The sequence below is a fragment of the Hyaena hyaena genome, unplaced genomic scaffold, assembly GCF_003009895.1.
Source record: "Hyaena hyaena isolate Hyena2069 unplaced genomic scaffold, ASM300989v1 scaffold_9, whole genome shotgun sequence".
Classification (NCBI taxonomy): domain Eukaryota; kingdom Metazoa; phylum Chordata; class Mammalia; order Carnivora; family Hyaenidae; genus Hyaena; species Hyaena hyaena.
The window spans coordinates 4,028,081-4,052,343 of NW_024080641.1; the positions used below are offsets into that span (position 1 = coordinate 4,028,081).

A 24,263-nucleotide genomic window follows, 5' to 3' on the forward strand; every position below is an offset into this window, starting at 1 on the left:
TAAGGAAGATTATCCTGGATAATCGGGGTGGGCCTGATCCAATTAGTTGAAAAGTTTAGACAGCAGAGACTTCCTCTCTCAAATTCAGTTCCTTTCACTTTTTACTACAAACCACAAAGAGAAATTCATTTCACATCTTTTTTTTTAATGTTTATTTTTTCTTTATTTATTTTGAGAGGGTGGGGGAGACAGCAAGTGGGGATGGGCAGAGAGGGAAGGAAAGAGGGAGAGAATCCCAAGCAGGCTCCACACTGTCAGTGCAGAGCCCGATGTGGGGTGAACCGTGAGATCATGACCTGAGCCAAAATCAAGAGTCAGACACTCACCCAGTTTAGCCACCCAGCTGCCCCAAAATTCATTTCGCATCTTTTTTTAATGTTTATTTATATTTTCAGAGAGAGAGAGTGAGGGAGGGGCAGAGAGAGAGGGAGACACAAAATCGGAAGCAGGCTCCAGGCTCTGAGCTGTCAGCACAGAGCCCAATATGGGACTTGAACCCACGAACTGGGAGATCATGACCTGAGCCAAAGTCAGATGCTCAACTGACTGAGCCACGCAGGCACCCCGAGAAGGGTATCTTTCTAAAGCACGAATCAGACCCTATCCTTCCTTGCTCAGAACCCGTTGTCTCTAGGATTGCACCAAAGCTCCTTAATGTTGCCCACAAGGCCTGGTGTGGGTTGATCCTGAGCTCTGGATCCTGCCCCTCATGGAGCACACGGTGGGACCTCACATAAACCCAATCCTGGCGAAAGACAGCTTGTCACTCATTTTGCACCTGCACCCACTCAGAGACGTGCGACCAGAGAAAAATCCATCTCACTTCAATTTCATAGCCGATGGCCTCCAAAGATTGGGTCTATTTGTCTACATTTCCCTGGCCACTCATTCGCCATTTCGATGCTTTCTCCTTTGTCATCCCTAACCTCAGAGCCTCCCTCTCACCTCAGACCCTGCTTCCTACTCTACTGAGCCAACCTAAGGAATACATTCACGTGGTTCTGACATCACATCTTGCTTCCTGCCTGCCTCTGTGCCCTCCCCCCTGCACTCTTTCCTGTAGCAGAACAAACAGCTCACGCTCCTTGGATCATTCTCTACTTGTGCCCACCATGTCTAGTCAAGACTCCAGCCACTCTCCCCTCTCTCGTCTACACCATTCATCTCCCCTCCTGTGATTCATCCTGAATCGCACACAACCTACTATTACAACTCCCATCTTAAATAAACCTCTCGGATCCCATGCCCCCTTCCAGATATACCCCTTTGCTGTGTGAGAAAGGATCATGCACACCGGTACTCTCTAAACCCTCTTAACAGACAAGCAAGCAAACAAGTAAACAAACCCTCTTGAACCCATCCAAGCAGAGTACTGGCCCCACCACATCACCCAAATTGCCCCCTTCAAGATTACTAAAGACTTCCAGATTGCTGGTCCCTGTGGTCTGCTCTCAGGCTCATTGGACTTGGGCTCTAGGCAGCATTTGGCACTGATTCTTCCTTTGTCCTTGATTTGTGCCCTTCGCTTGGCCTCCAGGACAGCAGACAGCCCTGGGTCTCCTCTCATTTCACTGATTCTTCAGTCTCCTTTGCTGATGCCAGCCCTCTACACTAGAGTGCCCCTGCCTCAGGCCATAGACTTCTATCTACAGTCGTTCCCTCTCTCCCATCCCTAGGGATTTATATTCATGCAGTCACCCACAATTCCTAAATTTATACCTCAAGACCGAACCTCTGCCCTGATGTCCAGTCTCAAACAGCCAACTGCCTACCCGACATCTATACTTGGTTGAGTAAAGGGCGCCTCAAGTTCGGGCACACTTGAACTCTTGATCCACTTGCAGCCCGGTCCATCTTCCCTTCTGGTAGCTCAAGCCTTCCTGTTGCTCAGACTAAAGACGATGGAGTGGTCTTCAACTTCTTGCTTCGTCTCACTTCCTGTACCCAATTCTACTTCCTCTCAACCGCTACCACCCTGGCGAGAACCACCACCACCTCTCCCCTGAACCACCGAACTCCTCAGCTCGCTGGCACCTAGCTTGCGCCAGCTGGCACTCAGTTCCCCCCTCCCCCGCAGAGGAATCCTACTAAAATCAGAGCCAGATCATGTCCTTCCTCCCCTCTGGGGCCCTCCTGTGACTCTCACTTGGGTAAAGGCGGAAGTCTCTACAGGGTTCTGTAAGGCCTGCACTATCTACCTCCCTGGCCTCCCCACTGGCCTCCTTCACCTTTCTAGAACACGGCAGACACCGTCCTGCTTCTGGCTGCACGCACGCTCTCACCTCCTTCACGTGTCTACTCAAACGTCACCTTCTCAGTGAGGTCTCCCCTTGCCAACTTATTTTAAAATCACAGACGCACACAAGCACTATACTCCCCAACTTGTTTCCCACTTCTAGGGTTTCTCCATAATATTCATCACCTCCTCATTTATGTATCATACTAATTTTGGTTACTGCTTCTCTCAACTAAAATGCGAGCTCCATGAGGATATAGTGGTTTTTTTTTTAACGTTTATTGTTTTTTGTTTTTTGTTTTGGTGAGACAGAGAGACAGAGCGCTAGCGGGGGAGGGGGGGAGAAAGAGAAAGAGAGAGACACAGAACCCGAAGCAGGCTCCAAGCTCTGAGCTGTCAGCACAGAGCCCGACACGGGTCTCGAACCACGAACCGTGAGATCACGACCTGCTTAAGTGAACCACCCAGGTGCTCCCAAGGTAGACTTTTTGTCTTTGGTAGTCACTGCGCTTGGAACCTTGTAGGTGCTCAATAACTATTTGTTGACTAGATGAATGAAGCACTGTTTGTTGAATGACCTTGAGGACTCCTGCGAAGATGGGAAGCAAATTTCTCAGCCTGACTTAACTCCATCATCCTTTCTTCAGCTCATCCGACCTGTGGTCTCGATCGATTCCTGCCTCCGCGCATTTGCTTAAAGCCATACCTGCGCCAGGATCACCCTCCCTACACGCCAAGCTCTCCCTCTAAATTCTCCCTCCGTGCGCCATGACGTCACTGTGTGGACAGGGGGCTCCCAGGCACTGTTGGAAGGTTGACGGGTTGCCATGGTTACTGCACCATCTGGGGTGGAACATCCCCAGGGTGCCCCGCCCCCGTGGATAAGAGTTGGTTGGCAGATTCAGGGCAGCCCTGCGCCGGGGCAGGTACGTGTGGGCGGCAATCCGGTTTTCTTACGCCCCCACTCCGCCCACACCGTTGCCATGGAAACGAAGCGCAGCCCTTTAGCGCCGTCTGCCTCCCCTGTCTCCTAGAGGAGGAGACCCAAGCACGGTAGGAAGGCTGGGTTAGGCTGCAAGACTGTCAGAAAAGCGAGGACGCCGCTTGTCCTCGGCGTTCTCTCTGTCATTTCTCCCACTTCCTCCAAGGACTGCTACGCCTGCGCAGGGACGGGGCCCCGGGTACCAAAGCTAACCAGGAGCGAAGGGCACGCATGCGTGGACAGAGTTTCGCGCGTACGCTCCTGTGGCATCAAGAAGCCAGGGAACTAACGCCGCGCTAATGTTGCGCCTGCGCAGCTAAGCTCCCCACGCGAGGAGGCCGGTGGAAGGCAATTCTGCGCTTGCGCTGTGGGAGGGGCGTGAAACTCCAGCGGTAAGGGCGTTGGGGGCTGACTGGCGCTAGGTGCGCCTGCGCCGGGCTCTCGGGGCGGACGGGGGCGGGGCCCAGAGGGGGACGAGAGAGGAGGGGGGAGGGAAGAGGCCGCAGAAGCCCGAGCCTTGACCGACGGGCAGGCGGGGGCTGCGGCGGCGCCGGTGAGTGACCCGCGGCCCGACTCGGTCCCCACCCTCCACGACCCTCACTCTTCATGGAGTCCCCCATCGCCTCCGTTGTCCCCTCTTACTCCCGGACCCCTTTACCGCCAGAGATCTTCTTAATTCCTGCCAGTCCCCAGAGCCCCCACAATCCCCGCAGACCCTAATCCCTAAAATTTTATAGCCCCGGCTTCTCCGCTGTCCCAGGAGTCCCCGACTCACCATTATACCCGGGCATCCCTTCTGAAGACCCCATCTCCTACCGCTCTGACAGACGTCCTATTGCCCCGGAACCCCCAGAGCGCTCCTCTGCTCCAGATCCCCCCTTCTTGCTGCATCTCTTCTTCAGCATCTCCTTACCCCCATGCTTCTTCGACCCCGAGACACCCCCATTCTCCCTCCATTTCGCTTTCTCCTATGCTCCCGTTCTCCTCTAACTCCTGCAGACACCCCCTCTTCTTTCGCTTTTCCTCATTTCTCTCCACCCCTCCAGACCCTCCCCCAATTTCCATCAACTCCTCGGCGTGGCACTTGGCGCCGCGCAAGGCACGAGAGGAGCGCTCAGCGGGTGTCAGCTATTATTAGGCGCTCTGAATGTCCCCCGTGGCCCGTCGCCCCCGGCCACTCTCCGCCCCAACCCCTGGCCCCGGGGACATTGGAGGCGGTGTCGGGGCGGCCGGGGTGGGGCTGGCGGCGCGCGGACGCCGAGCCCCTGCCAGCGCCGTGCGCCCTGTGCCCGCAGCGCCGGCGCCCCCCCATGCGCCAAGCTGCCGGACGGCGGCGTCGGGGGGCGCCATGGCCTCGGCGGCGGCGGGCGAAGCGGAAGAGACCACCCGGCTGCGCAAGCCGCGCTTCTCGTTCGAGGAGAACCAGATCCTGATCCGTGAGGTGCGCGCCCACTACCCACAGCTCTACGGCGCGCAGAGCCGTCGGGTGAGCGTAGCCGAGCGGCGGCGTGTGTGGGACGGCATCGCCGCCAAGATCAACGGCATCACCAGCTGGAAGCGCACCGGCCAAGAGGTGCAGAAGCGCTGGAATGACTTCAAGCGCCGCACCAAGGAGAAGCTGGCCCGCGTGCCGCACTCCACGCAGGGCGCCGGGCCTGCCGCCGAGGACGCCTTCTCCGCGGAGGAGGAGACCATTTTCGCCATCCTGGGACCGGGAGTGGCGGCGCCGGGAGCTGGCGCAGGAGCCGAGCAGCCCTCGGTGGCCGCTTCCTCACAGCCGGCAGCCCCAAGTGCCGGCACCCAACGCTACGTCTTGTCCGAGGACCGCAGGGAAGACCGACGGGCAGGTGAGTTCCTTCGGCATCACCTTAGCCAGAGCAGACAGTCGCGAAGTCAGCCGTTTGCTCGGCCCTGTTTCTAGCTCTCTACGTGGCGTGCGCAAAGCCCCACAGCCCGTGAGAGTCAGAGTCATGAACGGAACCCAGACCTGGAGGGCCTGGCTCCAGAGCCCACACCTGGGATTGTCAGGATTTCATTAAACGTAATGGAGGAGGGTGGTGACCTTGGAGGCTCACTGGGCTCCAGTCATAACTTCGCCACTCGGCTGTGTCATTTTGGGTAAGTTCTGCAGGTCAGTTTCCACATCTGTAAAATGGGGATAAAAACAAAAATAGCGCCGCCTCAAAAGCATGCCATGAGGATTGAATGAGTTAACGTGTGTAAATTGCCGAGAGCAGCGCCCCCTGAACTCTCGCTCTTGATAGGATTATGAATGCTGTGAGGTGTGAACTCTTTTACCATTTTATAGATCAGAGCCTTGGAGAGGTTCGGTAACTTTCCCAAGGTCATGCCTGAGTAGAGGAAGTGTGGAGAGCAGAGTGCAAAGACATCCCACTTGGCCTTGACTCTGGCTTCTTATTTCTCCTATAGCTATTTCTCCAGCACCTCCCCTGTGCTGGGCCCTGTTGGGGACACTGCGGTGAGGGAGACCTCTCCAGCCCTGCCCTCCTGGGCCTGAGCTGTGGGAGTCCCGAGGGGGCACCTAACCCAGGCTGGAGGTCAAGGAAGGCTTCCTGGAGGAGGAAACATGAGAAAAGCAGAGTGAGAATGCAGAGCTGAGGAAGTGTCCCGGTAGAAGAATGGCTTTGAGACAAGAAAGATTAGCCAGTATAGGAACAGAAAAGTTTCTAAGTCAGGGGAAGGGGAAAGTAGGAAGATTGAAGAAATGCTTTGAGGTGAGGTCAGAGAGACCACGTAGTGCCTTTTAGGCCGAGGTGAAGCATTGCATCCAAAATGCCATAAGGTGTCACTGAAGGGTTTTGAGAAACAGAGTTGGATATGATCAAACACGTTCAGGATCATGTGGGTCAGAGAGGTTCATTCATCCACCCGAGGTCACACAGCAAGTAAACAGTAGAATCAGGACTCAAATACAGGTTGTGTCCAGCGCACAGTGCTTGCCCTTAACCGCTGGGCTAGATTAGCTGGCAGTAACGACAACAATCAATATTGACTGAGAGTTAATGGGGATGCCAGAATTAGATCACGAGTGGGCTTGTAAGTGAAGGTCGGAACTTTGGACTTTTATCTTCAGGGCATCAAGAGGCGTGAAAACGTCTTAAGCAGGAGAGAGAGACAAGAACTCTTGGGTCCCTTGTTCTCGATTCGAATCTCAAACCTCATTGTTTCTGTCTGTGAAATGGCCGCATTGAACCAGCGCAGAGATGGCAAACATTTTTTCAGGAGTCCTACAACTATTTTATTCTTTGTTAATTCAACAAATATTTACTGAGCACCTAGTCTAAAGGAGGCACTGTGGCAGGTGCTGGGAATACGGTGGAGAAAAAGATAACATTGCCTTTCCTTACGGAGCTAGCATTCCAGTTATTGGAGAAAGACACAAACAACCCCCAAACAGATCACGTACCAGGAGGTGGTAAGAACGAAGAATAAAAATACAGCCATATTAAGAGCATAGTGAGTTGGGGCGCCTGGGTGGCTCAGTCGGTTGAGCATCTGACTCTTTGATTTCTGCTCAGGTCATGATCTCACAGTTCATGGGTTCAAGCTCCAGGTCGGCCTTCCCCGCTGACAGCACAGAGCCTACTTGTGAGAGTCTCTGTCTCCCTCTTTCTCTGCCCCTCCCCCACCCCATCTCCGCCTCAAAAATAGATAAATAAACGTTAAACAAATGAAAGAGGATAGTTAAGTGATGGAAGGGGGCTGCTCTAGATAGCGTAGTCAAGGAGGGCTTCTCTGAGAAGGTGGAATTGGAGCAGAGATCTGAAGAGAAATTGAAGCAAGGGCATCTCTGGGAGAACAGCACTTGAGCCACAAGAAGCGGTACGTGCAAAGGCCCGGAGGCAGGGATGTGCTTAAAGCATCCTTGATTAGAACCTCACACAGAGATTACCCACTGTGCAAATTCATAAAAGAGGAACAGGCTTTGACTGGAAGACTGGACCGGGGCCTGGGGGAGCTGAGGTGTCTTTCTTGACACCAGAGGAAAGCTAAGGATAATTTATCTCTGACCTAATATTTGAAAACAAACAAACAATACCTGGGGTGATTCAGTTAATCCCTGTGATGGCCCTCAGGGAGAGGTTCTGTTTTTGGGTCATTTGGTCCTTCGCATGTGTGCTTGCACGAAAACACACACACACACATACACACACACACACACACACACACACCTGTTTACAGGTGGGGAAATTGAGGCCCAGAGATTCCAAATAAACTATTTTAAATCTGGCAGTGACCCTTCCATGACCCCTGTGGGCACAAAGCTTGGGCCACTTTCTATTCTATTATTCAATAGGCTCAAAGAACAGGATTCAGAGTGGCAATGATTCCCACACCCCTCGTGAGGGAGACTCCCCACTCTTGGGCCCACAGCCCTGTCCAAGGAGTGGTTGAAAGCACGGGCCCTGGAGCCTGCCTGGGTTCACGTCCCTCTTCTCGCATTCGCCAGCACTGTGATGTCTCTCTGAAGTCTCCTCATCTGTAAAATGGGATGATCGTAGCAGCATGTACCCCTCCGGAGAATGGCTGAGAGGACTCGCTGAAATAACATAGGAGAAAAGCATAGCCGCTTCGCCCAGGGCCCGGCCAGGACCGTGTCCAGCAAGTGTTGGCTCTGGTTATCAACTCTCTCCGTGCCTCCCCACCTCCTCCGCCTGCCTGGTCCGGGGAGGCCGGACCCCCAGCCTTGAAGGCCGGAGGGGATTGGCTGTGCAGCAGGAGAGCAGGGAGATCGGATCTGGCCTAGGAGCAGGAGGCAGGCTTCCCTGAGGAAGGACTATCTGCACTGGCCAAGAAGCTATAGAAGGGGATACTCTTGATCGAGGGAATTACATGTACACTGGCCCCGAGGCAGCGAAGAGGGACCCAAGGGGCAAGAGCTGAGGCTTTGTAGCCTCAGGGGCTGGACTGTCCCCTGTGGGTGCTGGGGAGCTGTGGGAGGGTTGCCACAAGGACCTGGGTTCTGGGGCCCCAATCAGTGCTGACTCCTTAGAAGCCACAGTTTCTTTTTTTCATTAAAGAAAAACATTTTGTGCTGGACATTGTTCTAGGCGCTGGGTAAACAGCAGTGAACAAAACAAAGGCCTGCCTGATGGAGCTGACATCAGGAGGAGGAGACAGACAAACACAGAGCAACCCCCATGCCAGGTGGAGATAATAAAATGCCAATAAAAGGAATCAGGTAGGGTTAGGAGAGAGAAAACGACAGAGACGGGGAACTGCTGTCGACAGAAGGTCAAGGAAGGTCTTCCCGAGGAGGCCGCATTTGACCTGAGAGAGGGAGCTAGGCAGGTGTCTGGGGAAAGATCTTTCCGGGCCCAGGAACAGCAAGTGCAAAGGCCCTGAGGCAGGAGCCGGCCTATTATGTTTGTGGACCAAAAAGAAGGCCTATGTAGCTTGGAGCCTAGTGAATGTGATATAGAGAAGGGAAGGGGTGGAGATGAGGTCAGGGAGGCACTGGGGCAAATTGTGCAGAGCCTCAGGAGCCTCTGCTCTTACTCTGAGAGATGACAGCCCCAGGAAGCTTTGGAGCAGAGAGAGACAACATCTGACTTGTATTTGTTAAACACGTTTATTGAGACACCGTTCCCGTACCGTACCGCCACCCCTTTAAAGCATACAGTGCGGTAGCTTGTAGCATTCTGGTCGTGTTGCACAGCCATCACTACTATCAATTTTAGAATATTTCTATCACCCGGAAAAGAAACCCCGGCATCTCTTAGCCATCACCACCCCCCCGGCCCCCAGCTCCGCCCAGCCCCCTGGCATCCACTTACTGTCTCTGGTAGATTTACCTGTTTGGACATTTCACATAGACGGATCCTAGGATCTGATGTCCTCTGTGGGTAGCGTAACTGACATGTGTATTGGCTGGACCTCTGGGACTTTGGAGGTGGCCGGGGACCCAGTTGAGGAAGCGACTGCAATAGTCCCAAGCGGGAGATGGCCCCCCCAGAGTGGCTGGAAAGATGGAGATGGCCCAGGCTGGGGGGAGGGGAGGAGAGTGGGGTGAAGGAGGGCCCGGAGTGTGAGGCAGTACTAGACCATGGAGGGGGGTGTGTGCCCAGTACACTGCTGGAGGAGAGGTTTCAGGCTGGGCCCGGAAGCCTGGGAGCCTCTGTATGCAGACGAACTGTTCAAGTTCATGAGCATGAATGAAGTCTCAGGGGAAAGGAGGCCCATGGGGAAGCCCAGCAGGTTTGGGCTGAGGTAGAAAGCCCACCACCGGGATGGAGACAGGCCGCGTGGTGGGGAGAGTGTCCAGATAGTTTGAAGAGGCTTCTAGAATGTTCTTCCTGGCTCCAGCTGGGGACCTCCAGGACCCTGTTTCCGCTAAGGCTGGCATCAGCCACCAGGTGGTCACTCAATATATTGTCTCTCTCCCCTGTGTTCTCCAGCATGATGAAAAGATGACTCCCGGGCCAGGGTGGGTGGGAGGCGGAAAGGGGAAATCGAGACACACATGGGGGGGGGAGGGTCACCGTCACCTTACCTACATCTCTCTCTCCACAGATACACCAGCCCACAGCAAGGGGGGCTCCAGCAGCCCCGAGCAGTGGGCCCGGCCCTCCTGCAGCCCGCAGGAAGGGGGCTGCCCGCCACCCAAGGAGCGTGAGTCCCCACCCCCTCCGGCCCTGCAGACGGTGCAGCTGCCGCGCCTGGCCTTGTCTCCACCGCCCCCGGCCCCTGCACCGCCCCCGCCGCCCCAGCAGGTCCACGTGGCGCCCTCATCCCCCAGCCCACCACCTCCTCCACTGCCACCACCCACGCCCTCGGGCCCCCCGGACCCCTCCCTGGACTTCCTGCGGGCCCAGCAGGAGACGGCCAACGCCATCCGGGAGCTGGCTGGCACCCTTCAGCAGGGACTGGCCAAACTGAGCGAGGCCCTCAGCGCCCTACTGCCCCTCCTGCCCGGAACCGCAGTTGACAGGCTGCCCCCGCCCCTGCCCCCACCCCCGCCCCCGCCCCCCAGGCCCCTCCTGCCCCCGCCTACCCCGAAAGCGGAGATCACCCCAGAGCCGGTGTCCGTGGTAGCCGCTGTGGTGGACGGAGCGGTGGTAGCAGCCAGGGGTGTGATCATCGCCCCTAAGAGCGAGGAGGGGGCCCCCCGGCCTCCCCCAGCTCCCCTTCCTCCTCACGACTCACCCCCACACAAGAGGAGGAAAGGATTCCCTACGCGGAAGAGGCGGGGGCGGTGGAAATCTCCCTGAAGTCAGCTGTCTGAGCTCCTTCTGCCTGTCCCTCCTCCCCCCAGCTTGGCCCAGTGGAGGAGGGCAACGCACCTTCCCCATCTCGGCCGCACCCTGGCTCCCTGCTGCGGGGGGCGTGAGCACCCCACTCCCTATACTAGTTAGTGCCTGATTCTCAGGGGGGCTTGTTGCTGGGCCCCCCACCCCCTTCTCCAGTACAGCGCTGTCTGCCTGGCTGCTTCCCTGAACCCTAACTTCTAAGCCATCAATTTTATGTTATTTATTATTGCCCTTTATGGGTTTCGGAAAGAACCTCGCGCGGGTCTGCACATGCGCTCCCCCTTCCCTAACAACTCCTGGTCTTGACTTGAAGAGAATTGACCCGTAGGGGCCTCCTCACCTCCCCAGTCCAAACTTTGGAGGGGGTGGGAGTAGCAAAACAAATCAGAATGTGGATGACAAAGGATATAGCAGTCTGTACCCTGGGGGGGGGGGGCGGAGTTCTCACTGGGGAGGTACAGGTTGGGCCCTCTGCCTCCCATTGCTGTCTCTGACCTCCAGAGCTCAACCCCCTCATTTCTCCCGAGTGGTGACAAGATGTGAATAAACTTATTTTTAATACGATTACTTTGGGCTCTGAGACAGGCCTGGGATTTCAGCACCTACACCTGGCCCCCTCCCCTCCCCTGCCCTGCCTCTGCCTCCGCCTCCACGGACACTTGGCATCCCTTTGAAGTTGGGAGGCTGGTGATTTTCCACCCTTTTTCTTTCTTTAAAGCCATCAAATCCTATGTTCAAATCTTTTTTAAAAAATTTTTTTAACGTTTATTTATATTTGAGAGACAGAGTGTAAGCGAGGGAGGGGCAGACACAGAATCCCAAGCAGGCTCCAGGCTCTGAGCTGTCAGCCCAGAGCCCAACATGGGGCTCGAACCCACAAACCATGAGATCATGACCTGAGCTGGTCTGATGCTTAACCAACTGAGCCACCCAGGCGCCCCTCCTGTGTTCAAATCTTATTCCTACTTAATCATCCTTCCGATACCAGCCTAAGTGCCATCTCCTCCAGGAGAACTTTATGGATTTCCTCCCCCAGGCTAGGATGGGTCTGCTTAGATTATCTTCTAGTGTCCTCTGTTCCCTAAATGAACATATGCCTTTATCTGTTTAAAGCCCCCCCCCCCCCCCCCGTGTTTCTTGAAGGCCAGAGCTGGTTTTCTTTTGTATTCCCAAACTTGCTACAAAGCACAGTAGCAAAGTAGCCAGTAACCACCGCCCAGAGTTCAGTCACACCTGGCTCTGCCCCTGGTGCTGCCCTGGCCAGCCATGTGGGCCTCCCTTTTCCTCATCTGTAAAATGGGCATAAAAATGTAGGCGTCTTCAGCTACATTCTATTTTCCTCCTTCAGGTCCCAGCTCAAATATCACTGCCTCAGAAAAAGTCTTTCCTGGCACCCCCTCCCCCCAGCAGTTGTGGGGGGGGAGAATACAGTTAAATAATCATTTGAGTACATTTAAATTGAACGTGTGCCTCCATCACCAGGATGAGCCTTGTCAGGGCATGGCCCGAACGTATCTCAGTCGCTGCTGTGTCTTCCTGCAGCCTTGCCCAGCACAGAAGAGGGTTGCATCTTTGAAATAATGAGCAGCTTAAAAACAGTTTCCATTTATGGTGTTCCTTTTCTGGGCCAGGCACCATGCTAAACATTTATATGGTATTTCATCTTCACTTGGAGCTGCCCAATGAAAAGCAGCTTCTACGGGGTCTCTGTTTTTTTCCAGAGAGGTTTGGGGACTTGCCCTAAACTTGCAGAGGACAATCCTGTTGCAGCCCACCTGATGAAGCCAAACTCTGGCCAGAACTCTTCCCCCCACTAGTGTTTGCTGAAGAATGGCTTAAAGGCAATTTTAGGTGGCACCTGAACGGCCTCTTTAATGGTTCCAGATGTAGTGTTAACTTGATTAAAATGTAGCTAGTACCCCTCCCCCAAATGAAGCTAGTACCTAAAAAACCTAAACTGTGCCCATAATACAGACATACCTCGTTTTATTGCGCTTAGCAGATACTGCTTTTTTATGTGTGTGTGTGTTTGTTTAGTTTGAAAGAGAGAGAACACGAGCAGAGAGGGGCAGATAGAGAATCCCAAGCAGGCCCCGCTCTGTCCGCGAGGAGCCTGATGCGGGCTCAAACTCACAAACCAAACTGTGAGATCATGACCTGAGCCCAAATCAAGTGGGACGCTTAACCACTGAGCACCCAGGCGCCCCAGATACTGTTTTTTTTTTTTCAAGTTGAAGGTTTGTGTCAACCCTGCCACAAGCAAGCGTATCAGTAGCACTTTCCGACTGCTGCTCATTTCTTGTTATCTGTCACATTTTGGTAATTCTTTGAATGTTTCAAACTTTCTCATTATTACTGCATTTGTTGCAGTGCTGTGTGATCAGGGACTGAGTCTGAAAGCTCAGATGACGGTTACCATTTTTTTGGCAATAAAGTATTTTTTAGAAGGTTTTTTTTTTTTTAATGTTTATCTTTGAGAGAGAGAGAATGCACACAGGGGAGGGCCAGTGAGAGAGAGGGGGAGAGAAAATCTGAAGCGGGTCCGCACTGTCAGTGCAGAGCCTGATGCCGGGCTCCCAACTCTCCACAATTGTGAGATCGTGACCTGGGTTGAAGTGGGACGCTTAACAGACTGAGCCACCCAGGAGCCCCAGAAATAAATGCATTTTTAAGTTAAGTTATATACCTTGTTTCTTTGGACATAATATTGTTGCACACTTAATAAACCACAGCCTAGTGTAAACTTAACTTTCAGATGCACTGGAAAACCCGAAAAGTTCGTTTGACTTGCTCTACTGCGCTATTTGCTTTATTGCTACGATTTGCTGTATCGTGGTTGTCTGGAGGGAGCCTGCAGTATTTCCGAGGTATGCCTGTATTGCTCAGGTTGAGGCAAAAGTAGGTCTTTTTTTCCATGGGAATCAATATAAAGAGAATACAGGTGGTAAGTGAAATTGCAAAGCTGAGGCTGATGTTTGGCTAACAAAACCAGGGCAGCTATGACTGCAGCGGGCTGTGGGAGAGGAAGCAGACAGTCGGATTCGTTTGAAAACCAGTAATGAACGCAACTCTAACAAGTCATTTAAATACCTTTGAGCGCTTATCAGGGACCCAGGCTTAGAGACAGGAAGAGGGTGACGGGGGTTAGAACCTAAAGACTTGCCTCGCCTCCCCTCCCTACTCTTCCAGCCTGACTCGCAGTGTTCCCGATGCTGAGAAAAAAAACCTGGGCGGGGAAGAGGGGTGCGGGTCCCCATAGCCTTGTTGGGCCGATCAGGTAATGAGCACTCAAGCTGGAGAAAGGTGGTTTCCCAAGAAACTACCTCCTACAGCTCTTGCTCGCCATCTCTGGCCTCCGTCCCTTCCCCCAAATTAGGGAGCAGTAGAGGGTGAGGATTCCCTCAACCCAGTGCTCCGAAAAAGAAAGGTAAAGCCTCCAGAAATTGAGCCGGGGGTGGAAGGCAGCGGGTATCGGGAAGGCCTCCCTCAGCCTCCCAAATTGCGGAAGTGCGTCAGTTTGGCCTCGCTGCAGAGCATTTTGGGAATTGTAGTGCGTGATTGATGGAGCTGGCGGGGAAAGATACAGTTGTAACCCTTTGTAGACCAGAGCGAGCAGGCAGAACTGGAAGAGAGTTCGAGGGCGCTCGACCACACTCTTTAATAGATGAGACAACTGGGCCAGAGGCCTTCGTTCTTCCCCTTTCTCCGGCTGTTGCCAGCCCCATTCCGAGCAATGATATACAAGAGTTGAGGAAAACGAACTGCCAAGCAGAACCCTCCCTCCCCCTGTCGCCAGCTTTCCGTCCCCCCTACCCTGAAACCATCCAATCAGAGCCCCTCCGCCCCGCCCCAGGAGATGCTGCCTTCCAAACCAGTCATTGGCCCACCTCTGATGGGCGGGGAATCCAGCTTCAGAAAGAGCAAGACTTTTGCCTAAAGCTGCACAGCAAGTCGGGACAGACATTCTACGCCCGGAACCTTGTCCACTTCCGACCATTTCCGAACCCGTGGCAGCTCTTGCCATTCATATCTCATTCCCGCCCCCAAAACCCCATGCCTGAGCTCCGCGAAGCGCGCCGAACTCCCTGCCCCAACGTGATGAGTGGTAGGGTTTGCGCGTCGGAGAGGCGGCGAGCCCACTCCCTCTGCCGCCAGCTGTCCCCTTTAAGGATCAGCCCCGGCGGGACTACGTTTCCCAGAAGGCTTTGCCGTCGCGTTATGTAACTTTCCCTGCGAAGCGGCCTCTGGGGCAGAAGGAGGTGGAGGCGGCGACGGCCGTTGCAACGGCGGCGGCGGCGGCGGGAGCGGCGGGAGCCCGAGGCGGCGGCGCCCGCGGCTCCTCGCGGGACGCGAGCTGTGCGCCTCGGCCGGGAGTCCGGACCGGGCGGGGGCGCCGACGTGCCTCTAACAAGCTTTTCAAGGAGGCGGGAGTGAGGAAAAAGGCTTAGGGCCCAGGGGGCGGGGAAGGGGGGCCGGGCCTGGATCCGCGGGGAGGCCGAGCCGGAGGCCTGACTGTGGCTCGCGCGGTCCGGGGGACACGAATCGAACGTCGGCGGCGCGGATTGAACGTCGGCGGCGACGGAACGCCGGGGCGCGGCGGCGCGCGCGCGGGGGTCATGGCGTCGGTGCAGGCGTCCCGCCGCCAGTGGTGCTACCTGTGCGACCTGCCCAAGATGCCGTGGGCCATGGTGTGGGACTTCAGCGAGGCTGTGTGTCGCGGCTGCGTGAACTTCGAGGGTGCGGATCGCATCGAGCTGCTCATCGACGCTGCCCGCCAACTCAAGCGCAGCCACGTGCTCCCCGAGGGCCGCTCTCCCGGGCCCCCCGCCCTCAAGCACCCGACCACTAAGGACCTGGCTGCGGCCGCTGCACAGGGGCCTCAGTTACAGCCTCCGCAGGCCCAGCCCCAGCCGTCAGGAACAGGCGGCGGCATCTCTGGCCAGGACCGCTATGACAGGGCCACCTCGTCGGGCCGCCTCCCCCTGCCCGCGCCCGCCCTGGAGTACACCCTGGGGTCCCGCTTGGCTAATGGGCTGGGCCGCGAGGACGCCGTGGCGGAGGGGGCGCGAAGGGCCCTGCTTGGCTCTATGCCCAGCTTGATGCCCCCCGGGCTGCTGGCAGCTGCGGTGTCTGGCCTGGGAAGCCGAGGCCTGACGCTGGCACCCGGGTTGAGTCCTGTCCGTCCAGCTTTTGGCTCTGATTTCGAGAAGGAGAAGCAGCAGAGGAATGCGGACTGTCTGGCAGAACTGAACGAGGCCATGCGTGGCCGGGCGGAGGAGTGGCACGGGCGCCCCAAAGCTGTGCGGGAGCAGCTGCTGGCGCTGTCGGCCTGTGCCCCCTTCAACGTCCGCTTCAAGAAGGATCACGGGCTGGTGGGGCGGGTGTTCGCTTTTGATGCCACTGCCCGCCCGCCAGGCTACGAGTTCGAGCTGAAGCTTTTTACCGAATACCCCTGCGGCTCTGGCAACGTGTACGCGGGCGTCCTGGCCGTGGCTCGCCAGATGTTTCACGATGCCCTGCGGGAGCCGGGCAAGGCGCTAGCCTCCTCAGGCTTCAAGTACCTCGAATATGAACGGAGGCACGGCTCCGGGGAATGGCGCCAGCTGGGGGAGCTGCTGACCGATGGCGTCCGCACCTTCCGAGAGCCAGCCCCCGCGGAGGCCCTGCCCCAGCAGTACCCCGAGGCAATCCCCGCAGCTCTGTGTGGCCCACCCCCGCGAGCCCCGTCCCGGAACCTGGCGCCCACGCCACGCCGGCGCAAGGCATCACCTGAGCCCGACGGTGAGGCGGCCGGGAAGATGACCACGGAAGAGCAGCAGCAGCGGCACTGGGTAGCACCCGGTGGCCCGTTCTCCGCTGACGCCCCTGGTGTGCCCTCACCCATCGCCGCCCTGAAGAATGTGGCCGAGGCGCTGGGCCACTCCCCCAAGGACCCTGGTGGGGGTGGGGGACCCGTGCGCGCTGGGGGCGCCAGCCCCGCAGCTTCCTCCACAGCCCAGCCGCCGACCCAGCATCGTCTAGTGGCCCGCAACGGTGAGGCAGAAGTCAGCCCCACAGCTGGGGCAGAAGCCGTCAGCGGGGGTGGTAGCGGCACGGGGGCGACTCCTGGGGCACCCCTCTGCTGTACCCTCTGCCGGGAGCGGCTGGAAGACACCCACTTCGTCCAGTGCCCCTCAGTGCCCGGACACAAGTTCTGCTTTCCCTGCTCAAGGGAGTTCATCAAGGCACAGGGCCCTGCTGGGGAAGTGTACTGCCCCAGCGGGGACAAGTGTCCCCTGGTGGGCTCCTCTGTCCCCTGGGCCTTCATGCAGGGCGAGATCGCCACTATCCTTGCTGGAGACATCAAGGTTAAGAAAGAACGGGACCCCTAAGCCACCACTGCCACCAGTCTACTGCCTCCTACCCCCTTGCTACCCACCGCTGCTGCGGATAAATTATTCCCTCCCCCACCCAGCCCAGTGCCACCCCCACCTGTGTACATACCCCCTTCCTCATCCCGGATGGGTCCCCTGGGGTAGATGCATTGAGGGTGGGGGGAGAAAGCTTGTGGCTTCTGCCCAAGGTGGTGTTTGGGGTCCCTTGGCCCCTCTGGTTTCCCTCTCCCCTCCATGGCTTGGCTTTGCTGCTGCTTATAGTTGGGGGAGAGGTGCCCCCTCCTCCTTGAGAAGGGGCCTCCTGAAATCTCGCTCTTTATAAACAAAGCAAAAGCATTTTATTGCCCCCCCCTCCCGCCCCTTTTTCCTCCTTCAATAAACCGAAAGATGGGTTTTTTTTTTTTCCTTCTTGGTCCCTTAGTTGTGTGAGATGCTGCGCCCCCTTTGGGACCGAACTGATCCTGCAGGGAAAGGACGGTGCGTGGCAGCCTCCAGGTGGCGCCCTGCACTCAGGCGGGCCCCTTGGCGCTTTTGAGAAATGCTGGCCACGGGTCAAGCGTTCTAGCCATCAGCCCGTTTTCCAGACGATGGAACTGAGGCTTGGAGCATGGGAGGCCCCTTGCATGGGAACCAGAGCCAAGCTCGGGGACTAGGTTTCCCTTCTGGTCCAATCCGTGTATCCACCCAAGATGTGGGGGACGCAGCGCCCGCGAGGGGAGGGGACAGGAGAGAGGCATCAGGAGGCTTCCTAGAAGGGATGGACAGTGAGCTCTTTTCTGCTCAGGAGGCAGAGAATTACATTGTATTGCTTAGAGGGACTGCCCTAGGAAAGCGGGAAATTACCTGCATGGGGTACACTGACAGGCTCCCCGGAAACAAGGTCACTGCGCCCCACCTCTGGTGGTGCCCTGCACTGCGTTGCTCGCGCCCATCTTGGGAGACCCGTCTCAACGGTGGCCATCCTAGGACACCGTGACTGCCAGGGTACAAGGCACTACCCCCCGCGGCCGCCTCTGATGTGCGCGGCCTTGTCCCGCACCTGTCCCGACAGGCTGATCATTAACCAGGACTTCCTGCTCTCTGGCGTCAAGGGGCGGGGCCTGAGCAGGCTGCGGCAAAGCAAGGGTTAAGGGGAGGGGCCGCCCACAAGAGCCCAGCCGCGACCCCCGCGGTCCCTCCCTGGGACCCTGAAGTGGAGAGTGCGGGAAGGGGGGAACGCGGAGCGCCAAGGCCAGGGGATGCACAGAACGATGGGGGGGATTGCAGTGTGTCCCACGGCAGGCACCGGCCTACAGCCCTGAAACCCGGGGTTGCCCCAGATCTCAGGAACACAGGCGTTCCATCGCCTCGATCTGGAAGGCCCATCTTTGGTTATCCATGTGTCCCACACACATATCTTGCGGAGCCTCATGGCCCAAGTCCCCAGTATTAAGGACCCCGGGACTTTGTCCTCCGCATGTGGAGGACACTCAACTCTCAAACCGCCGGTTCTTGGGCTGAGGGGTCCCGTCCCCTCCCCCAGCCATCAGGTCTCAGGTGCTCTGTCACCCCTGGTACTGCCAGCCTGGGCCCTGGGCAGGGCTGGGAAAACCACCCCTGATTAAATACACCAGCCGATAAGCGTGGGGCAAGGGAGACGCTGATTGGAGCTCCAGGCCTGGGCACCCATCCCTGGCCATCTTGTGGCCTCCCCTGCCCCAGCTCTGCAGACCCAAGCACTGGGTAGTCCCCCCTCCCCCATCCCAGGGCAAGAGGCTTCCAGACACCAGGGCCCCCAGTGAGGGCTGAAAAGCTGTGGAGGACACCTGTTTCTTTAAGAACAGCTGGTAGGGGGGTGGGCAGGGGAGTCACCCCCAGCCGGGCTGGTGTGTATTCTAGATAGAGGTTGAGTTAACCATTAACAGAGCAGACGGCCTGACCTGTGTGGGTGTGGGGGGCTAGATCAGTCCCCCTTCCCCCAGTGCCAGGGTGGGGTCAGAGTGGAGGGATTCTGGATTTACTGGGGGAGAGGGAGATCAGTGAGTAGGCAAAGAGACTTCCAGAAGGGAGAAACGGACCCAGGGAAAGATGGGAGTCAACAGAGGTGGAAAGGTATAGAAAAACAAGCTCCCTGAAAAAAGTCAGACCCAGAGAGGGGCAAGAGAACTCAAGAGACCGCCTTGAGATGGAGGAGATGAAGTAAAGACAGAGACAGACAGATGTTTGGAAGAGAGTCAATAAGAGAAGTACCCAGATAGGTTCAGAGAGACTGAGATACACAGACGAGATACCAAGAATAGAGACCTAGAAGGAGGGAAAGAGAGGAATCGAGCTCAGGAGAAAGGAGAGAGTGTGAAATCAAGGAAAGGTACAGGTTTAAACTAGAAAGTTAAGACATCTTGAAACTCAAGTTCTATGAGACAGATCACTTCTCGGCCTTTTGGCTAAGATCGAGTGCAGTTTTCCAAGAGACAGAGACGGAGAGAACGGAGATCTGCAGAAGAGCAAGGCTGGGTCTGTCTCGATCAGTTGGTCCCCAGGACAAGGCCTGGATCACTCCTACTCAGCCCCCAGGTCTCTGTTCAGCTGACACCTCCTCCAGGAAGCCTCCTCCTTGACCCCCAGGCCGAGTCACGTGCCATCTCTGGGCTCTCACAGACCCTGCTCTCCCCTATCCCAGCCCTGCATGCTGGATCATCATTGGCAAATGGACTGTCAGCCCCATGAGGGCAGGGCCAAAGCTGTCTCGGTCACCACTATGAGCCCAGGATTGCCTAGCACAGGGCTAGTTTAAAGGATGGATAGGGAACCGCAGGGAACAGAATGCAGCCCCTACTCTCATAGAGCTGACGTTCATGTAGGAGGTACAGACAGACCCATACAATGTGACAGCCATGTAGCGGTAAGTCCTAAGAAGAAAAAAGACACCAGAGGAAGAGGGTAGAAGGTGATGGAGGTTGCTACTATAAAGGAGGAAGTAGAGAAGGGTTCACTGAGGAGATGGCATTAAATTGAAGGAAGCGAGGGAGAAGGCCAGGGGAAATCTGGGAGACTAGCACATGCAAAGGTCCTGAGGCCTGAGTCTGCTTGGTTTGTTCCAGAAGCAGCCAGGTGGCCCGGCAGCTATGGCCAAGGGGAGAAGTAGAAGAATGAGGTCAAGGTGGGGCGCCTGGCTGGCTCATTCGGTAGAGCCTGTGACTCTTGATCTCGGGGTTGTAAGTTCGATCCCCACGTTGGGTGTAGAGACCACTTAAAAATAAAATCTTAACCAAAAAAAAAGAAAAAAAGAAAAAAAGAAAAAGAAGGAGGTCACAGTATCAGCCACGAGAAGGACTTTGGATTCTATTTTAATGGGAAGGGGTGGAGGGTTTGGGGCCCAGAGTGAAGAGATGGCAGCAATGAGATAGAAATGGCAAAGAATCAGCCTAGATGGACGGCATCTCATTTATCTGTGTCTAGGGCTCAACGGAGGGCCCAGCACATATGCCCAGCAGGCCCATGTGCACAAGCGAATACGCCCCAAACCAACAGAGAAAGTCAGTATGACATTAGATGGATGGACAGACTCCCAGGGAGAAGCCAGGTAAGGACCCGGGGGACACCCAGGGACAACAGACACAGACAGACAGCAGCCAGCTGAGAAGTCCCATTTCTTCCCCACCCGGAAAGCTTTCCTGCAGCTGGAAAAGTCCCCAGGCCCCCCTGCCCGCCTCGCCCGTGGCGTGCCCACTCACACCTCAGGCGGAGGAAGCTGGCAGGCCCCACAGGAACCTTTCTGTGCAGGGGAGGGGGGGGCGGGGAGGAGTGGAGGCGGGCGGGTAGCAGGGACGAGGGGAGAGGAGTGGCAGGCGGGCAGGCAGCGGGCAGTGGCTACACAAAGGCCCCAGTGTCTGTCCCTCCTGCCCCCGGGTCCAGATATAAATAATATGTACATATACCTTTATATATATACCAGCAGGCTGGGGGCGGGAGGCTGGGGGCCACACACTTCCCCAAGGGCCCCAGAACGGCAGAAGCCCGCTCCTGTGGGGGCTGGGGGCTCAGAGCCACACAGAGAGAGTGGCCAAGAGAGACGTGGGCTGAGAGGGACAGAAGGAGAGAGGGGAACCTCTAAAGCGTGAAAGGGCAACAGAAAGACTGGCAGAGAGAGACCCAGAGTCAGAAACGCGAGGGGCAGGGAGAGAAGGACTCAACCGGAGACAGGTCAGGAAGAGAGAGAAATTGAACTTCACCGAGAAAGAACGGGAAAAGCTGGAGGTAGAAGGAACGGTGACAGAATGAAGACAAAGTTCACTCCAGAGAAAGGCAGAGCCACAGAGAAACACGGGTGAGAGGGAGTAAGGACAGAAAGGGACGGAGAGAGGCCAGCAGACGCCCAGAGAGAGAGAGAGAAGCAGACAGACAGAAAGACAGACAGGGCTGGGCCCAGGCTGGGGGCTTGGGGAGGCTGGTGACCACGGGTGAGGCGAGGGTCAGGGCACACCTCCAGCTCGGGGGCAGCGCCTATGGGGCTCTGGGGTGGCCGGGTCCAGGGCAGGCTGAGGGACAGGGGGCAGAGGTGAGGGAGGCGGCCCTTGGGTTCCGGATCTTGGAGTTTACCCGTGGTAGAACACTGCAAACAGGCGCCCAGCCTGGCCCACGGCAGGCGAGGGTGGGATGGGCTGCGCCCCAGCCCTGGCACCCGTGGGCCCGACACGCCCACCTGTGGCCTGGCTGGTGAGTAACGCGGTGGCACCTGGGTAGATGGTGACACATCGGAGAACAGTCATGGTGACAAACAGGGACAGATATAGGCAGGCCCAGGGTGACGGAGACATAAACAGACCCATAGGACCCAGGGACAGAGACAAGCTGCTAACAGACACAGTGACGGACACGCACGGTAATAGACATCAGGCTGCGAGGAAGGTCAAACCTGTTAGGCAGGGAGAGACAGCAACAAAACACAAGCAGTGAGAGACGGGACGCAGTGACAGAGAGGCACATACAACACACGCTGACATGCTGACCGGAGAGATGCATCATGAACACGCAAGCCTGTCACATAATGACCCTGACATGTTCACACCAAGATACATGTGACATCCAGCGACACTTTGAAACAGACACACAGACACACACACACACACACACTTGCAACCCACCCAGACTGCTGGCTTCTGGGCTTGCTTCCCTCCTCTCGGTGCAGGTTGTGATAAGGAATGAGGGTGACTCTGAGAAAGGGCTCGGGACCCCAAGTCCCCACCTTGCTGTCACCCCTCTTGTGCTCTTGTGTGACTGTGGGCAAGTGGCTTCACCGCCTCCTGCCTCCGTTTCACCAAGAATAAAATGGGGGCGGGGTGGTGGGAAGGAAGAGGGTCGATCCATTCTGCAAGGTGCTCGCGCGACACCGGACACACGGTAAGCCCCTAGTGGCTATTAAGATTCTCTCATCGCATGCCTTCTGATGCGCTTGGACCTCTGCCGAGAGCTGGGACCCTGCCCTGGCCCTCTTTTTCCCCAGCCGTGGGCCCCTCCCTCGGACCATGTCACCTCAGACCTATAGGCTCGGTCCAGGTTCACCTGTCCCAGCCCAGGCTTCTGTGTCCCCAGGGCGATCCCTCCATCCCTGATCCCCGGCACCCTCGTGTCTGTCCATGGGTCCCACGTCTGACCGTGGTACTTTTCCACGCTGGACTTCAGCCGGCTGTCCCTGGGGTGGGGGTCACACCTGCCCACGCCAGCCGAGCCGGTGGCCACCAGACACCCTGACGGATGGCCCCACCCTCCCCCCAGGACCCTACAACAACACCCGCCCCTCCGGCCACCTGAGGTCCCTACTGGGGCGGCCTGAGGCCCAAGCCTGGGGACAGGAAGCCCCAGGCCTAGCCGCCCTGAAAGCCTCTTTCAGCCAGGGCCTCCTCCCGCCACCACCGACTCCTCCCGCGGAATAATATTTGGGCTGTTGGCCGGGGTGGGGGGGGGTGGGGGCCAGATCCGGAGGCCGCCTGGGAGAAGCCAGAAACCGCAGGGCTTCCTGCCTCAGGCCGGCTGATTCCAGGAGAGACCCCCAGGCCCGAGGGAGGGGGGCAGGCGCCCGGGGAGACTGAGGGCCTTTCTCCTCGGCCCCAGTTGTTTTTTCCAGGAATCAAGAGGAATTCCCCGGCCTGCCCAGGACAGCGAGGCCGGTGGGACGGCTGACGGGGAGCCAGCGCGGCAGGGGGCGGGGGGGTGACACGCAGCCGCCGCCGCCGCCGCAGGGCGGGCACAGCGACAGAAATAGAGGGCCTGGCCCGCGAGGTGGCAGGTAGCGGCAAAAGCTCAGGGACGTGGAGACCGGAGAGGGAGGGACGAGGCCAGAGCTCCGCGGAGGGAAGGGGACGGCAGACCCCAGAGAGGAGTCACGGTCCCCAAGAGGAGGAGGGAGGGACCCAGAGCCCAGAGAGACGGAGGGCGGGACGGAGTCAAAGCAACGGGGAGAATGAGAGAGAAAGCACAAGGCAGACCGTGTAAGAGGTAGGCATACAAAGGATGAGCAAAATTCTCAAAAAAGCCAAGAGACCAAGGTCCAGAGAGAGGACTAGGGACAGAGTGGCACGGAGACAGGACACTGAGGGACAGAAAGATGGGGGGCGCCTGGGCGGCTCCGTCAGGTGACCCTCTGACTTCGGCTCCGGTCACGGTCTCGCGGTTCGTGGGTTCGAGCCCCGCGTCGGGCTCCGTGCCGACAGCTCGGAGCCTGGAGCCTGCTTCGGATTCGTGTCTCCCTCTCTCTCTGCCCCTCCCCCACCCCTCTCAAAAATAAAACATTAAAAAAAATGAAAAATAAAAGAGACAGAAAGATGGACACACAGAAACCAGGGGAGATGTCACACACACGTAAACAGACAGCCGGTGGTCTCTGAATGAATGACTGCTGAACAAATGAATGAATGACCAGGCAAGCAAGAACCAAGAAAGGCAAACCCCCATAAGGGGGTAAGCAACGGACATAAGGAGACGGAGCCTGCGCACCTGCTCTAGCCCGGCTGACCGACGTGGGCCGGGGACCTGTCCTTCCGAGCTTCGGCTTCTCTGTGAAATGAGATCCTCGCGCTCAGGACATCTGAGCGACTGACACCAGACTCAGAGCCTAGGGAAGACGCCTGGAGGAACAGAGACACCCAGACACCAACCCCAGAGCCCCACAGCCCCCGGAGCTCCTTCCCCACACACCTGCCTGCGGAAGTGGCAGCCGACCTTCCACACGACAGTGACAGGCACACTCCACAAACCCAGGGGGGCGCTTGTGAACATCCACGCAGGTACCGACTCACGGACGTACACGCAAAACACACAGTGGCAGGCAGGCCTGCGACACAGAGCCACACGCAGACTCCCCAGGGCCGCAGGTGTGCAGACAAATTGACACACACAGACCTGCAGCTAATAGTGTGGGGCCC

General features: G+C 57.1%; 2 protein-coding genes across 4 annotated transcripts; both read left to right on the plus strand.

Moving 5' to 3' along the window:
• Positions 1-3,413: 3,413 nt before the first annotated feature.
• LOC120240209 (Myb related transcription factor, partner of profilin) lies at positions 3,414-11,056 on the plus strand. 3 transcript variants are annotated; one of them, XM_039244934.1, is made up of 3 exons: positions 3,414-3,610; positions 4,514-5,065; positions 9,753-11,056. In XM_039244934.1, the coding sequence occupies exons 2-3, from the start codon at positions 4,567-4,569 to the stop codon at positions 10,448-10,450; spliced, it is 1,197 nt and encodes a 398-aa protein (XP_039100865.1). In that variant the 5' UTR covers positions 3,414-3,610; positions 4,514-4,566; the 3' UTR covers positions 10,451-11,056. The 3 variants fall into 3 exon arrangements, with proteins under 3 accessions (XP_039100865.1, XP_039100857.1, XP_039100851.1); XM_039244926.1 differs by lacking the exon at positions 3,414-3,610 and adding an exon at positions 3,741-3,771; XM_039244920.1 differs by lacking the exon at positions 3,414-3,610 and having other exon boundaries at positions 3,741-5,065.
• A 3,934-nt stretch (positions 11,057-14,990) lies between these two features.
• IRF2BP1 (interferon regulatory factor 2 binding protein 1) lies at positions 14,991-17,268 on the plus strand. The gene has a single exon (XM_039244547.1). The coding sequence runs from the start codon at positions 15,106-15,108 to the stop codon at positions 16,858-16,860; it is 1,755 nt and encodes a 584-aa protein (XP_039100478.1). The 5' UTR covers positions 14,991-15,105; the 3' UTR covers positions 16,861-17,268.
• The last annotated feature ends 6,995 nt before the right edge of the window (positions 17,269-24,263 follow it).

What these genes read in the sequence shown, in the direction of transcription:
- LOC120240209 (XM_039244920.1), top strand. Translation starts at nt 4,366, where the DNA reads ATGTCCCCCGTGGCCCGTCGCCCCCGGCCACTCTCCGCCCCAACCCCT. An exon ending in CAGGGAAGACCGACGGGCAG is followed by an intron (nt 5,066 to 9,752) that starts GTGAGTTCCTTC and finishes CTCTCTCCACAG; the next exon opens with ATACACCAGCCCACAGCAAG.
- IRF2BP1 (XM_039244547.1), top strand. Translation starts at nt 15,106, where the DNA reads ATGGCGTCGGTGCAGGCGTCCCGCCGCCAGTGGTGCTACCTGTGCGAC.